The following is a 13,431-nucleotide window of genomic DNA, read 5'->3' as shown; positions in this document are numbered from 1 at the left end:
TGGCACTCTTCACACGATCTACCCCCCCCCCGGCCTCAAGCCTGGTACTTGGCACTCTCACACTGATACCCCCCCCCGCCTAGCTGTACTGCACTCTCACACTGATACCCCCCCCCTATCATTAAGTAATGGAATATTCCTATTATTCATCTCTATTTGCAGTAATGGGGCAAAGGGCTCTGTCCCTACTGTGTGTGATTCTATTGGTGCCCCCCCCCCACTGCATGAATTGCCCCTGCTGGGGTGGGACGGGCTAAGGCCGGACATGTTGGGGTTGGACACGCTAAGGAACGTAACTGGCATGTACATGTTTATAAATAAGGGCTGGTACATACATTCCTTATGCCAATGGGGAGTCATGTGATTAATGGTAACACCAAAAAATGAAAGTGTATAAAAGTAACTAAAATATAATGTACTGTTGCCCTGCACTGGTTTATATAAATACCCCGCTGTGTAGCCCCGGGGGCAGCCATTCCTGCACTGGTACAGCTGGGGTGTTTGCTACAGAAACCCTACTATAGTTTATATAAATACCCCGCTGTGTAGCCCCGGGGGCAGCCATTCCTGCACTGGTACAGCTGGGGTGTTTGCTACAGAAACCCTACTATAGTTTATATAAATACCCCCGCTGTGTAGCCCCGGGGGCAGCCATTCCTGCACTGGTACAGCTGGGGTGTTTGCTACAGAAACCCTACTATAGTTTATATAAATACCCCGCTGTGTAGCCCCGGGGGCAGCCATTCCTGCACTGGTACAGCTGGGGTGTTTGCTACAGAAACCCTACTATAGTTTATATAAATACCCCGCTGTGTAGCCCCGGGGGCAGCCATTCCTGCACTGGTACAGCTGGGGTGTTTGCTACAGAAACCCTACTATAGTTTATATAAATACCCCGCTGTGTAGCCCCGGGGGCAGCCATTCCTGCACCGGTACAGCTGGGGTGTTTGCTACAGAAACCCTACTATAGTTTATATAAATACCCCGCTGTGTAGCCCCGGGGGCAGCCATTCCTGCACTGGTACAGCTGGGGTGTTTGCTACAGAAACCCTACTATAGTTTATATAAATACCCCGCTGTGTAGCCCCGGGGGCAGCCATTCCTGCACTGGTACAGCTGGGGTGTTTGCTACAGAAACCCTACTATAGTTTATATAAATACCCCGCTGTGTAGCCCCGGGGGCAGCCATTCCTGCACTGGTACAGCTGGGGTGTTTGCTACAGAAACCCTACTATAGTTTATATAAATACCCTGCTGTGTAGCCCCGGGGGCAGCCATTCCTGCACTGGTACAGCTGGGGTGTTTGCTACAGAAACCCTACTATAGTTTATATAAATACCCCCGCTGTGTAGCCCCGGGGGCAGCCATTCCTGCACTGGTACAGCTGGGGTGTTTGCTACAGAAACCCTACTATAGTTTATATAAATACCCCGCTGTGTAGCCCCGGGGGCAGCCATTCCTGCACTGGTACAGCTGGGGTGTTTGCTACAGAAACCCTACTATAGTTTATATAAATACCCCGCTGTGTAGCCCCGGGGGCAGCCATTCCTGCACTGGTACAGCTGGGGTGTTTGCTACAGAAACCCTACTATAGTTTATATAAATACCCCGCTGTGTAGCCCCGGGGGCAGCCATTCCTGCACTGGTACAGCTGGGGTGTTTGCTACAGAAACCCTACTATAGTTTATATAAATACCCCGCTGTGTAGCCCCGGGGGCAGCCATTCCTGCACTGGTACAGCTGGGGTGTTTGCTACAGAAACCCTACTATAGTTTATATAATACCCCGCTGTGTAGCCCCGGGGGCAGCCATTCCTGCACTGGTACAGCTGGGGTGTTTGCTACAGAAACCCTACTATAGTTTATATAAATACCCCGCTGTGTAGCCCCGGGGGCAGCCATTCCTGCACCGGTACAGCTGGGGTGTTTGCTACAGAAACCCTACTATAGTTTATATAAATACCCCGCTGTGTAGCCCCGGGGGGAGCCGTTCCTGCACTGGTACAGCTGGGGTGTTTGCTACAGAAACCCTACTATAGTTTATATAAATACCCCGCTGTGTAGCCCCGGGGGCAGCCATTCCTGCACTGGTACAGCTGGGGTGTTTGCTACAGAAACCCTACTATAGTTTATATAAATACCCCGCTGTGTAGCCCCGGGGGCAGCCATTCCTGCACTGGTACAGCTGGGGTGTTTGCTACAGAAACCCTACTATAGTTTATATAAATACCCCGCTGTGTAGCCCCGGGGGCAGCCATTCCTGCACTGGTACAGCTGGGGTGTTTGCTACAGAAACCCTACTATAGTTTATATAAATACCCCGCTGTGTAGCCCCGGGGGCAGCCATTCCTGCACTGGTACAGCTGGGGTGTTTGCTACAGAAACCCTACTATAGTTTATATAAATACCCCGCTGTGTAGCCCCGGGGGCAGCCATTCCTGCACTGGTACAGCTGGGGTGTTTGCTACAGAAACCCTACTATAGTTTATATAAATACCCCGCTGTGTAGCCCTGGGGGCAGCCATTCCTGCACTGGTACAGCTGGGGTGTTTGCTACAGAAACCCTACTATAGTTTATATAAATACCCCGCTGTGTAGCCCCGGGGGCAGCCATTCCTGCACTGGTACAGCTGGGGTGTTTGCTACAGAAACCCTACTATAGTTTATATAAATACCCCGCTGTGTAGCCCCGGGGGCAGCCGTTCCTGCACTGGTACAGCTGGGGTGTTTGCTACAGAAACCCTACTATAGTTTATATAAATACCCCGCTGTGTAGCCCCGGGGGCAGCCATTCCTGCACTGGTACAGCTGGGGTGTTTGCTACAGAAACCCTACTATAGTTTATATAAATACCCCGCTGTGTAGCCCCGGGGGCAGCCATTCCTGCACTGGTACAGCTGGGGTGTTTGCTACAGAAACCCTACTATAGTTTATATAAATACCCCGCTGTGTAGCCCCGGGGGCAGCCATTCCTGCACTGGTACAGCTGGGGTGTTTGCTACAGAAACCCTACTATAGTTTATATAAATACCCCGCTGTGTAGCCCCGGGGGCAGCCATTCCTGCACTGGTACAGCTGGGGTGTTTGCTACAGAAACCCTACTATAGTTTATATAAATACCCCGCTGTGTAGCCCCGGGGGCAGCCGTTCCTGCACTGGTACAGCTGGGGTGTTTGCTACAGAAACCCTACTATAGTTTATATAAATACCCCCGCTGTGTAGCCCCGGGGGCAGCCGTTCCTGCACCGGTACAGCTGGGGTGTTTGCTACAGAAACCCTACTATAGTTTATATAAATACCCCGCTGTGTAGCCCCGGGGGCAGCCATTCCTGCACTGGTACAGCTGGGGTGTTTGCTACAGAAACCCTACTATAGTTTATATAAATACCCCCGCTGTGTAGCCCCGGGGGCAGCCATTCCTGCACTGGTACAGCTGGGGTGTTTGCTACAGAAACCCTACTATAGTTTATATAAATACCCCGCTGTGTAGCCCCGGGGGCAGCCATTCCTGCACTGGTACAGCTGGGGTGTTTGCTACAGAAACCCTACTATAGTTTATATAAATACCCCGCTGTGTAGCCCCGGGGGCAGCCATTCCTGCACTGGTACAGCTGGGGTGTTTGCTACAGAAACCCTACTATAGTTTATATAAATACCCCGCTGTGTAGCCCCGGGGGCAGCCATTCCTGCACTGGTACAGCTGGGGTGTTTGCTACAGAAACCCTACTATAGTTTATATAAATACCCTGCTGTGTAGCCCCGGGGGCAGCCATTCCCTGCACTGGTACAGCTGGGGTGTTTGCTACAGAAACCCTACTATAGTTTATATAAATACCCGCTGTGTAGCCCCGGGGGCAGCCATTCCTGCACTGGTACAGCTGGGGTGTTTGCTACAGAAACCCTACTATAGTTTATATAAATACCCCGCTGTGTAGCCCGGGGGCAGCCATTCCTGCACCGGTACAGCTGGGGTGTTTGCTACAGAAACCCTACTATAGTTTATATAAATAACCCCGCTGTGTAGCCCCGGGGGCAGCCATTCCTGCACTGGTACAGCTGGGGTGTTTGCTACAGAAACCCTACTATAGTTTATATAAATACCCCGCTGTGTAGCCCCGGGGGCAGCCATTCCTGCACTGGTACAGCTGGGGTGTTTGCTACAGAAACCCTACTATAGTTTATATAAATACCCCGCTGTGTAGCCCCGGGGGCAGCCATTCCTGCACTGGTACAGCTGGGGTGTTTGCTACAGAAACCCTACTATAGTTTATATAAATACCCCGCTGTGTAGCCCCGGGGGCAGCCATTCAAAGGAGAAAAGGCACAGGCACATAGCAGATAACAGATAAAACACCATTGTATTCTACAGAGCTTCTCTGTTATCTGCTATGTAACCTGTGCCTTTTCTCCTTTTTTCCAGCTTGAACGGCTGCCCCCGGGGCTACAATAAATTATAGTAGTGTTACTGTAGCAAACACACCAGTTTTACCAGTGCAGGGCAATTAAATTTTTATTACTTTAAAGCTCTTTCATTTTTGGTGTTACTGTTCCTTTAATTCACTGATTGCGACCACAGTAAAATGAATGTGTCACAGACTGGCCCTGCCCCCTGCTGCTCAATCGCAGTACTGCATGTCTGTGTCTGCGGCTATTCCTTGTGTTAAGGTCCCCATACACGGTGAGATTCACTCGTTTGGCGAGATCTCCAAGCGAGCGGATCTTCCCCCGATATCCCCACCTACGGGCGCCCGATATTGGGGAGCTAGAAGTTAAAAAAAAAATAATCCGATCATTTGGCCCTGGGGTCAAATGACCGGATTATGTAGGCGGCAATGGGGCAGTCGGTTCAGGGACCTCATCCAACTGGATTTTCTAACCTGGCCGACCGATAGCTGGCCAATTTCAGGCCAGATATCGGTCGGCCAGCCCATTCGTTTCTGCCCCTACACGGGCCGAATAGCTGCCGAATCTGTCCTAGGGACGCTTTACATGCGTGTTATCCCATCTGAGTATCACTCATGTATTATAAGGGATAATGTACCCCCTACTGTAAATGATAAGGATATTAGCAGTCACTGAGGGGTTCTGTGCCCCCCATATAAAGGCACAAGGCTGCAGGCTGAGTTATACAGGGAACTCTGAGTATCACTCATGTATTATAAGGGGTAATGTACCCCCTACTGTAAATGATAAGGATATTAGCAGTCACTGAGGGGTTCTGTGCCCCCCATATAAAGGCACAAGGCTGCAGGCTGAGTTATACAGGGAACTCTGAGTATCACTCATGTATTATAAGGGATAATGTACCCCCTACTGTAAATGATAAGGATATTAGCAGTCACTGAGGGGTTGAAGGGGTAGGTGACAGTGTGGGCACGGGGCAGACCGTAACATGATCGGGTGTCGGCCCAGGAGCCAAACACAGTAAGTAAATACGGTTACTATACGGTTACTATGTGGTTACTAAGCAGACTTTGCATACAGACTGGCGGGCGGGTAACTAAAGCTGCCCGGGAGTTGCCGACTGACACAGGGCTCCTGGCATTGCCCCATACGCAGCAGTTTGTGCCCAGACTAAAGGGTTTGCTGAAGCCTTGGGAATCACTGAGGGGCATTAGGTGGGTGCCAGTGGGGCAAACCGACGGGACTGGCAGCGGAGGGGCAAACCGACGGGACTGGCAGCGGAGGGACAAACCAATGAGACTGGCAGCGGAGGGGCAAACCAATGAGACTGGCAGCGGAGGGACAAACCGACGGGACTGGCAGCGGAGGGGCAAACCAATGAGACTGGCAGCGGAGGGGCAAACCAATGAGACTGGCAGCGGAGGGGCAAACCAATGAGACTGGCAGCGGAGGGGCAAACCAATGAGACTGGCAGCGGAGGGGCACACATTACTGAGTGGATTAATGCAGGTCAGTACCATCTCTGCCGGGCAGGGGTGCCAGTCTGTTCCCGTGGCTCTGAGGCCCTGATACCCCGGCTGTGAGCGGTGCCAATGAGCTGCCCCCCGGGCAGGGAGGGGGTGAGATGGAGCCCAATGCCCCCGAGTGCCCCATCTGCTTTGTGCCCTATGACAATGCCTTTAAGACCCCCCTGCTGCTGCCCTGTGCCCACACCTTCTGCCTCGAGTGCCTCTCCAAGCTCTGCGTCTTCCAGAGGGAGTCCGACACCTTCTTCTGCCCCCTGTGTAGGGCGCCCATCACCATCCCCCCGGGGGGGGTCCCCAAACTGCCCCCCAACATGAGCCTGGTCTCCCACTTCCCCCCATGGATGAGGCAACTCCAGGAAGTCTGGCTGGAAGGGTCCAAGCTCTGCTGGAGAAAGGGGGGCTCCTATGTCACCGCCACCCCCAACTCTGTCTCGCAGTTCCCATTGGGCCCCCAGGAGAACATGATTGTCACCATCTACTTACTGGGCCCCGCGGCCCCCCACTTCTCCCACCCGGGGGACCTAGTGACCATCCCACAGCCCCCCCCCCACCGGCGCTGCGGCTTCTTCCTCAGGAACTACGGCTGCGTCCTATGGGTCTTCATCTGCTGCATCATCCTCCTCTTCATCATGATCTTCTTCCCAACCTACATGCGCTTCTGAGCTCCCCCTGGGGAGGCGCCATTTGTATGAGGCGCAGTGACGGGGCCACCGGGGACAATTGGACTTTGCCCGGACTCAGTATTTATATCATGTGGCCCCGGGGCCCCTCAGGCCTTACTGTGGGATAGAAACTACTGATAAAGTGACAGTCTCCATCTCGCCCTACTGTCCCCATCTTGCCCTACTGTCTCCATCTCGCCCTACTGTCTCCATCTTGTCCTACTGTCCCCATCTTGTCCTACTGTCTCCATCTTGCCCTACTGTCTCCATCTTGCCCTACTGTCTCCATCTTGTCTTACTGTCTCCATCTCGCCCTACTGTCTCCATCTCGCCCTACTGTCTCCATCTCGCCCTACTGTCTCCATCTCGCCCTACTGTCCCCATCTCGCCCTACTGTCTCCATCTCGCCCTACTGTCTCCATCTCGCCCTACTGTCCCCATCTCGCCCTACTGTCTCCATCTCGCCCTACTGTCTCCATCTCGCCCTACTGTCTCCATCTCGCCCTACTGTCTCCATCTCGCCCTACTGTCCCCATCTCGCCCTACTGTCCCCATCTCGCCCTACTGTCTCCTTCTTGCCCTACTGTCTCCATCTTGCCCTACTGTCTCCATCTTGCCCTACTGTCTCCTTCTTGCCCTACTGTCTCCATCTTGCCCTACTGTCTCCATCTTGCCCTACTCTCTCCATCTTGCCCTACTCTCTCCATCTTGCCCTACTCTCTCCATCTTGCCCTACTGTCCCCATCTTGCCCTACTGTCTCCATCTTGCCCTACTGTCCCCATCTTGCCCTACTGTCCCCATCTTGCCCTACTGTCTCCATCTTGCCCTACTGTCTCCATCTTGCCCTACTGTCCCCATCTTGCCCTACTGTCTCCATCTTGCCCTACTGTCTCCATCTTGCCCTACTGTCCCCATCTTGCCCTACTGTCTCCATCTTGCCCTACTGTCTCCATCTTGCCCTACTGTCTCCATCTTGCCCTACTGTCTCCATCTTGCCCTACTGTCTCCATCTTGCCCTACTGTCTCCATCTTGCCCTACTGTCTCCATCTTGCCCTACTGTCTCCATCTTTCCCTACTGTCCCCATCTTGCCCTACTGTCTCCATCTTGCCCTACTGTCTCCATCTTGCCCCACTGTCCCCATCTTGCCCCACTGTCCCCATCACCCTTACTGGGGGACAATACATTTGATGGGCAGATCATTGCTGGCTGTGAGGATTACTTCCCCTTTAAACCAGTCCCCCCCCCCGTGTATTATTCCTGGAAGGGGATTTTCCTATATTTGCATCCCAACTGTCGCCCCATTCACATTTGCCTAACAGATCGAACAGGCAGCGTGTCTTAAAGGGACAGAGTACCATTTTTAGAAGTGGGGAAGAACTTGTTGGTTGCGCTCCTACTTCCTGTTGTATCAATCAGTCTCCCAGGAGACGTCACCCACAATCACACCCTGCCCTTCAAGGCAATCGACTTACCTGGGGGGATGGGCCACAGGGCTGGGTGGGCTGGGTCCTCCTACCATTAGACTGTAAGCTCAATGGAACAGTCTCCTCCTACCATTAGACTGTAAGCTCCACGGAACAGTCGTCTCCTCTGATACCATTTTACATTACATTACATTAGACTGTAAGCTCCACGGAACAGTCTCCTCTGATACCATTAGACTGTAAGCTCCATGGAACAGTCGTCTCCTCTGATACCATTAGACTGTAAGCTCCATGGAACAGTCTCCTCTGATACCATTAGACTGTAAGCTCCATGGAACAGTCGTCTCCTCTGATACCATTAGACTGTAAGCTCCACGGAACAGTCTCCTCTGATACCATTAGACTGTAAGCTCTACGGAACAGTCTCCTCTGATACCATTAGACTGTAAGCTCTACGGAACAGTCGTCTCCTCTGATACCATTAGACTGTAAGCTCCACGGAACAGTCTCCTCTGATACCATTAGACTGTAAGCTCCATGGAACAGTCTCCTCTGATACCATTAGACTGTAAGCTCCATGGAACAGTCGTCTCCTCTGATACCATTAGACTGTAAGCTCTACGGAACAGTCGTCTCCTCTGATACCATTAGACTGTAAGCTCCATGGAACAGTCTCCTCCTACCATTAGACTGTAAGCTCAATGAAACAGTCTCCTCCTACCATTAGACTGTAAGCTCCATGGAACAGTCTCCTCTGATACCATTAGACTGTAAGCTCCATGGAACAGTCTCCTCCTACCATTAGACTGTAAGTTCAATGGAACAGTCTCCTCCTACCATTAGACTGTAAGCTCAATGAAACAGTCTCCTCCTACCATTAGACTGTAAGCTCCATGGAACAGTCTCCTCTTATACCATTAGACTGTAAGCTCCATGGAACAGTCTCCTCTGATACCATTAGACTGTAAGCTCCATGAAACAGTCTCCTCTGATACCATTAGACTGTGAGCTCCATGGAACAGTCTCCTCCTACCATTAGACTGTAAGCTCAATGGAACAGTCTCCTCCTACCATTAGACTGTAAGCTCAATGGAACAGTCTCCTCCTACCATTAGACTGTAAGCTCAATGAAACAGTCTCCTCCTACCATTAGACTGTAAGCTCCATGGAACAGTCTCCTGCTACCATTAGACTATAAGCTCAATGGAACAGTCTCCTCCTACCATTAGACTGTAAGCTCCATGGAACAGTCTCCTCCTACCATTAGACTGTAAGCTCAATGGAACAGTCCCAGTTACACAGTTCTGGTTACATTAACCCGTTGCTGCCTGACAGGAGTGGAAATGATACAAATGTGGGAAGCCGGACCTGGGGGAGGACTACAACTCCCAGCAGCCCCAACACAACTGGCCATGCTGGGGCCCAAATGCCCCAAAACCTGCTCTGCGAGTCCCAGGAGCTCGGCTCTGGGCTATTGGGCAGTACCAAGGGGCGGCCAGTTGCCCTCACTCACACTTTGCGTATCGTTGCCACACCCCATTGTGTTACTGTTGCTAAGCAGCGGGGGAAGGAGCGGAACCGGTCGGTCCATACACAAATCTTGGCCTGAGATAAAGCTCAGATCTCATTGTTGGTTGCTAAGGGATAGAGTAACACTGAGTACGTGGAGCTGCACAGACACGGTGTAAGGAGTCGGAAATGGCTACAACAGCCCAGTCATGGTGGCCAAAGGCAAGTCCATCAGAGACGTCTACCTGCTGACCAACAAGTCCACCTGAGATATCTACCTGGTGCCCAACAAGTCCATCAGGGAACTCTACCTGGTGCCCAACAAGTCCATCAGGGAACTCTACTTGGTGCCCAACAAGTCCATCAGGGAACTCTACTTGGTGCCCAACAAGTCCATCAGGGAACTCTACTTGGTGCCCAACAAGTCCATCAGGGAACTCTACTTGGTGCCCAACAAGTCCATCAGGGAACTCTACTTGGTGCCCAACAAGTCCATCAGGGAACTCTACTTGGTGCCCAACAAGTCCATCAGGGAACTCTACTTGGTGCCCAACAAGTCCATCAGGGAACTCTACTTGGTGCCCAACAAGTCCATAAGGGAACTCTACTTGGTGCCCAACAAGTCCATCAGGGAACTCTACTTGGTGCCCAACAAGTCCATCAGGGAACTCTACTTGGTGCCCAACAAGTCCATAAGGGGAACTCTACTTGGTGCCCAACAAGTCCATCAGGGAACTCTACTTGGTGCCCAACAAGTCCATCAGGGAACTCTACTTGGTGCCCAACAAGTCCATAAGGGAACTCTACCTGGTGCCCAACAAGTCCATAAGGGAACTCTAACTTGGTGCCCAACAAGTCCATCAGGGAACTCTACTTGGTGCCCACAAGTCCATCAGGGAACTCTACTTGGTGCCCAACAAATCCATCAGGGAACTCTACTTGGTGCCCAACAAGTCCATAAGGGAACTCTACTTGGTGCCCAACAAATCCATCAGGGAACTCTACTTGGTGCCCAACAAGTCCATAAGGGAACTCTACTTGGTGCCCAACAAGTCCATAGGGAACTCTACTTGGTGCCCAACAAATCCATCAGGGAACTCTACTTGGTGCCCAACAAGTCCATAAGGGAACTCTACTTGGTGCCCAACAAGTCCATCAGGGAACTCTACTTGGTGCCCAACAAGTCTATCAGGGAACTCTACTTGGTGCCCAACAAGTCCATCAGGGAACTCTACTTGGTGCCCAACAAGTCCATAAGGGAACTCTACTTGGTGCCCAACAAGTCCATAAGGGAACTCTACTTGGTGCCCAACAAGTCCATCAGGGAACTCTACTTGGTGCCCAACAAGTCCATCAGGGAACTCTACTTGGTGCCCAACAAGTCCATCAGGGAACTCTACTTGGTGGCCAACAAGTCTATCAGGGAACTCTACTTGGTGGCCAACAAGTCTATCAGGGAACTCTACTTGGTGCCCAACGAGTCCATCAGGGAACTCTACTTGGTGCCCAACAAGTCCATCTGAGGACTCTACTTGGTGCCCAACAAGTCCATGTCAATGTAGCCCCCTGCTGACTATAAATGAGTGGCTCCACCCTGGGGCTTCTGGATGTGCCATGGCCACAGAGATCCCAGACCCAGACGTTGAGGGCCACCCCAGGAGCGCCACCGAGTGCCCCATTTGCTACACCACGTATGACAATGTCTTTAAGACCCCGTTGCGGCTTCCTTGCTCCCACACCTTCTGCATGGAGTGCCTCTGCCGGCTGTGCCTCTTCATTAAGCACTTGCAGGAGTTTCCATGTCCCCTGTGCAGGGCTGTAGCAGTGATCCCCACCGGGGGGGTCCCCAAATTGCCTCCTAACCTTGATATTGTGGCCCAGCTCCCACCAGACATGCAGAACCTGCAGGAGGTCTGGATTGAAGGACACAAGCTCTGCTGGGTAAGAAATAAGGATTCGGACCTTCACAGAAGCTCTTTGGTGACTGTCCAGCTGTTGGCCAACCCCACAGACAGCAACGCCATCCAAGAGGGTCTGGTCTCTGTGCGTCAAAGCTTGTGTAACGCCCTCTGTGGGAACTTGTGGGGTCTTAGTCTGACCATTTTTGCATCTGGACTTCTTGTGTTTACTGTTATATTCCTACCTGTCTATATGTACTCCAGGTGACTAAAGAACCTGTAAGCTTGAGGGGCACCTCCACCAACTCATGCTCTTTGGATAAAGAACCTGTAAGCTTGAGGAGCACCTCCACCATCTCATCCTCTTTCGAAAAAGAACCTGTAAGCTTGAGGAGCACCTCCACCATCTCATCCTGTTCGGATAAAGACCCCGTAAGCTTGAAGAGCACCTCCACCATCTCATCTTCTTTGGATAAAGAACCCGTGAGCTTAAGGAGCACCTCCACCATCTCATCCTCTTTGGATAAAGAACCTGTAAGCTTGAGGAGAACCTCCACCATCTCATCCTCTTTGGATAAAGAACATCTGAGCTTGAGGAGCACCTCCACCATCTCATTCTCTTTGGATAAAGAACATCTGAGCTTGAGGAGCACCTCCACCAACTCATCCTCTTTGGATAAAGAACCCGTCAGCTTGAGGAGCGCCTCCACCATCTCATCCTCTTTGGATAAAGAACCTGTAAGCTTGAGGAGCACCTCCACCATCTCTTTCTCTTTGGATAAAGAACCTGTAAGCTTGAGGAGAACCTCCACCATCTCATCCTCTTTGGATAAAGAACCTGTAAGCTTGAGGAGCACCTCCACCATCTCTTCCTCTTTGGATAAAGAACCTGTAAGCTTGAGGAGCACCTCCACCAACTCATCCTCTTTGGATAAAGAACCTGTAAGCTTGAGGAGCACCTCCACCATCTCTTTCTCTTTGGATAAAGAACCTTTGAGCTTGAGAAACCACCAATGCCACGTCTAGAACCAGAAAGGTCCCAAACACAAGGGACACACTCTTAAACTGGAACCAGGGGAACTGTCCCAATAAAAATCAAGGGGAACTGGAACAAGTAAGGGGTTGGGTGGTTACTATTGATATAAGGCCCCCTACTTGCCTCATAGTCTCAGGGGCTCACCCCATTGTCCAGCTGTATTATTACCATTACATTGGTGTGTTGGGGGGGAGGTAACAATAACAGGGAATGCAGGAGATATGCACCTATTTATTATTAAAGGGCAAATCCACCCAAATACAGTTTTTTGATTCAAAAATCTGACTCTTGAAACAATGTAGCAAAATATATATATGGAGCAGTCAGTGCTCCCTGTGTGGCGGCCAATCCCTTCCCTCCATACAAGCTCCGTCTTGTCCTCATTGTGCAGAATTCAATGTCCCATTCAGACACCTGTGTAACTCCCATTGTCCCCACATAGTAACGCACTGGCACCAAACACACCCGAGCGGATAAAGGTTGTGCATTTGTCAGCAGGAAACTCACAGTCATTAAATACAAATATACAGAGAAGGAATGTTCTGGGCACACAATAAGCTGTACCCCCATACTGTACTGTCTAAGGGAAACACTATGGCACCCCCTACCCATATGTATAAATACAAATATACAGAGAAGGAATGTTCTGGGCACACAATAAGCTGTACCCCCATACTGTACTGTCTAAGGGAAACACTATGGCACCCCCTACCCATATGTATAAATACAAATATACAGAGAGGGAATGTTCTGGGCACACAATAAGCTGTACCCCCATACTGTACTGTCTAAGGGAAACACTATGGCACCTCCTACCCATATGTATAAATACAAATATACAGAGAGGGAATGCTCTGGGCACACAATAAGCTGTACCCCCATACTGTACTGTCTAAGGGAAACACTATGGCACCCCCTACCCATATGTATAAATACAAATATACAGAGAAGGAATGTTCTGGGCACACAA

The 13,431-nt window shown here is 51.1% G+C and overlaps 1 protein-coding gene across 1 annotated transcript; it reads left to right on the top strand.

Moving 5' to 3' along the window:
• Positions 1 to 5,521: 5,521 nt before the first annotated feature.
• Positions 5,522 to 6,786, top strand: LOC116406887 (RING finger protein 223-like). The gene has a single exon (XM_031891899.1). It carries the CDS (start codon positions 6,028 to 6,030, stop codon positions 6,589 to 6,591), a length of 564 nt encoding a protein of 187 aa, XP_031747759.1. The 5' UTR covers positions 5,522 to 6,027; the 3' UTR covers positions 6,592 to 6,786.
• Positions 6,787 to 13,431: the final 6,645 nt, after the last annotated feature.

This window comes from Xenopus tropicalis, chromosome 8 (genome assembly GCF_000004195.4).
Source record: "Xenopus tropicalis strain Nigerian chromosome 8, UCB_Xtro_10.0, whole genome shotgun sequence".
Taxonomy (NCBI): Eukaryota; Metazoa; Chordata; class Amphibia; order Anura; family Pipidae; genus Xenopus; species Xenopus tropicalis.
Note: the sequence above shows the minus strand (reverse complement) of the source record. Positions and strands in the feature narration are given on the sequence as shown.

What these genes read in the sequence shown, in the direction of transcription:
- LOC116406887 (XM_031891899.1), top strand. Translation starts at nt 6,028, where the DNA reads ATGGAGCCCAATGCCCCCGAGTGCCCCATCTGCTTTGTGCCCTATGAC.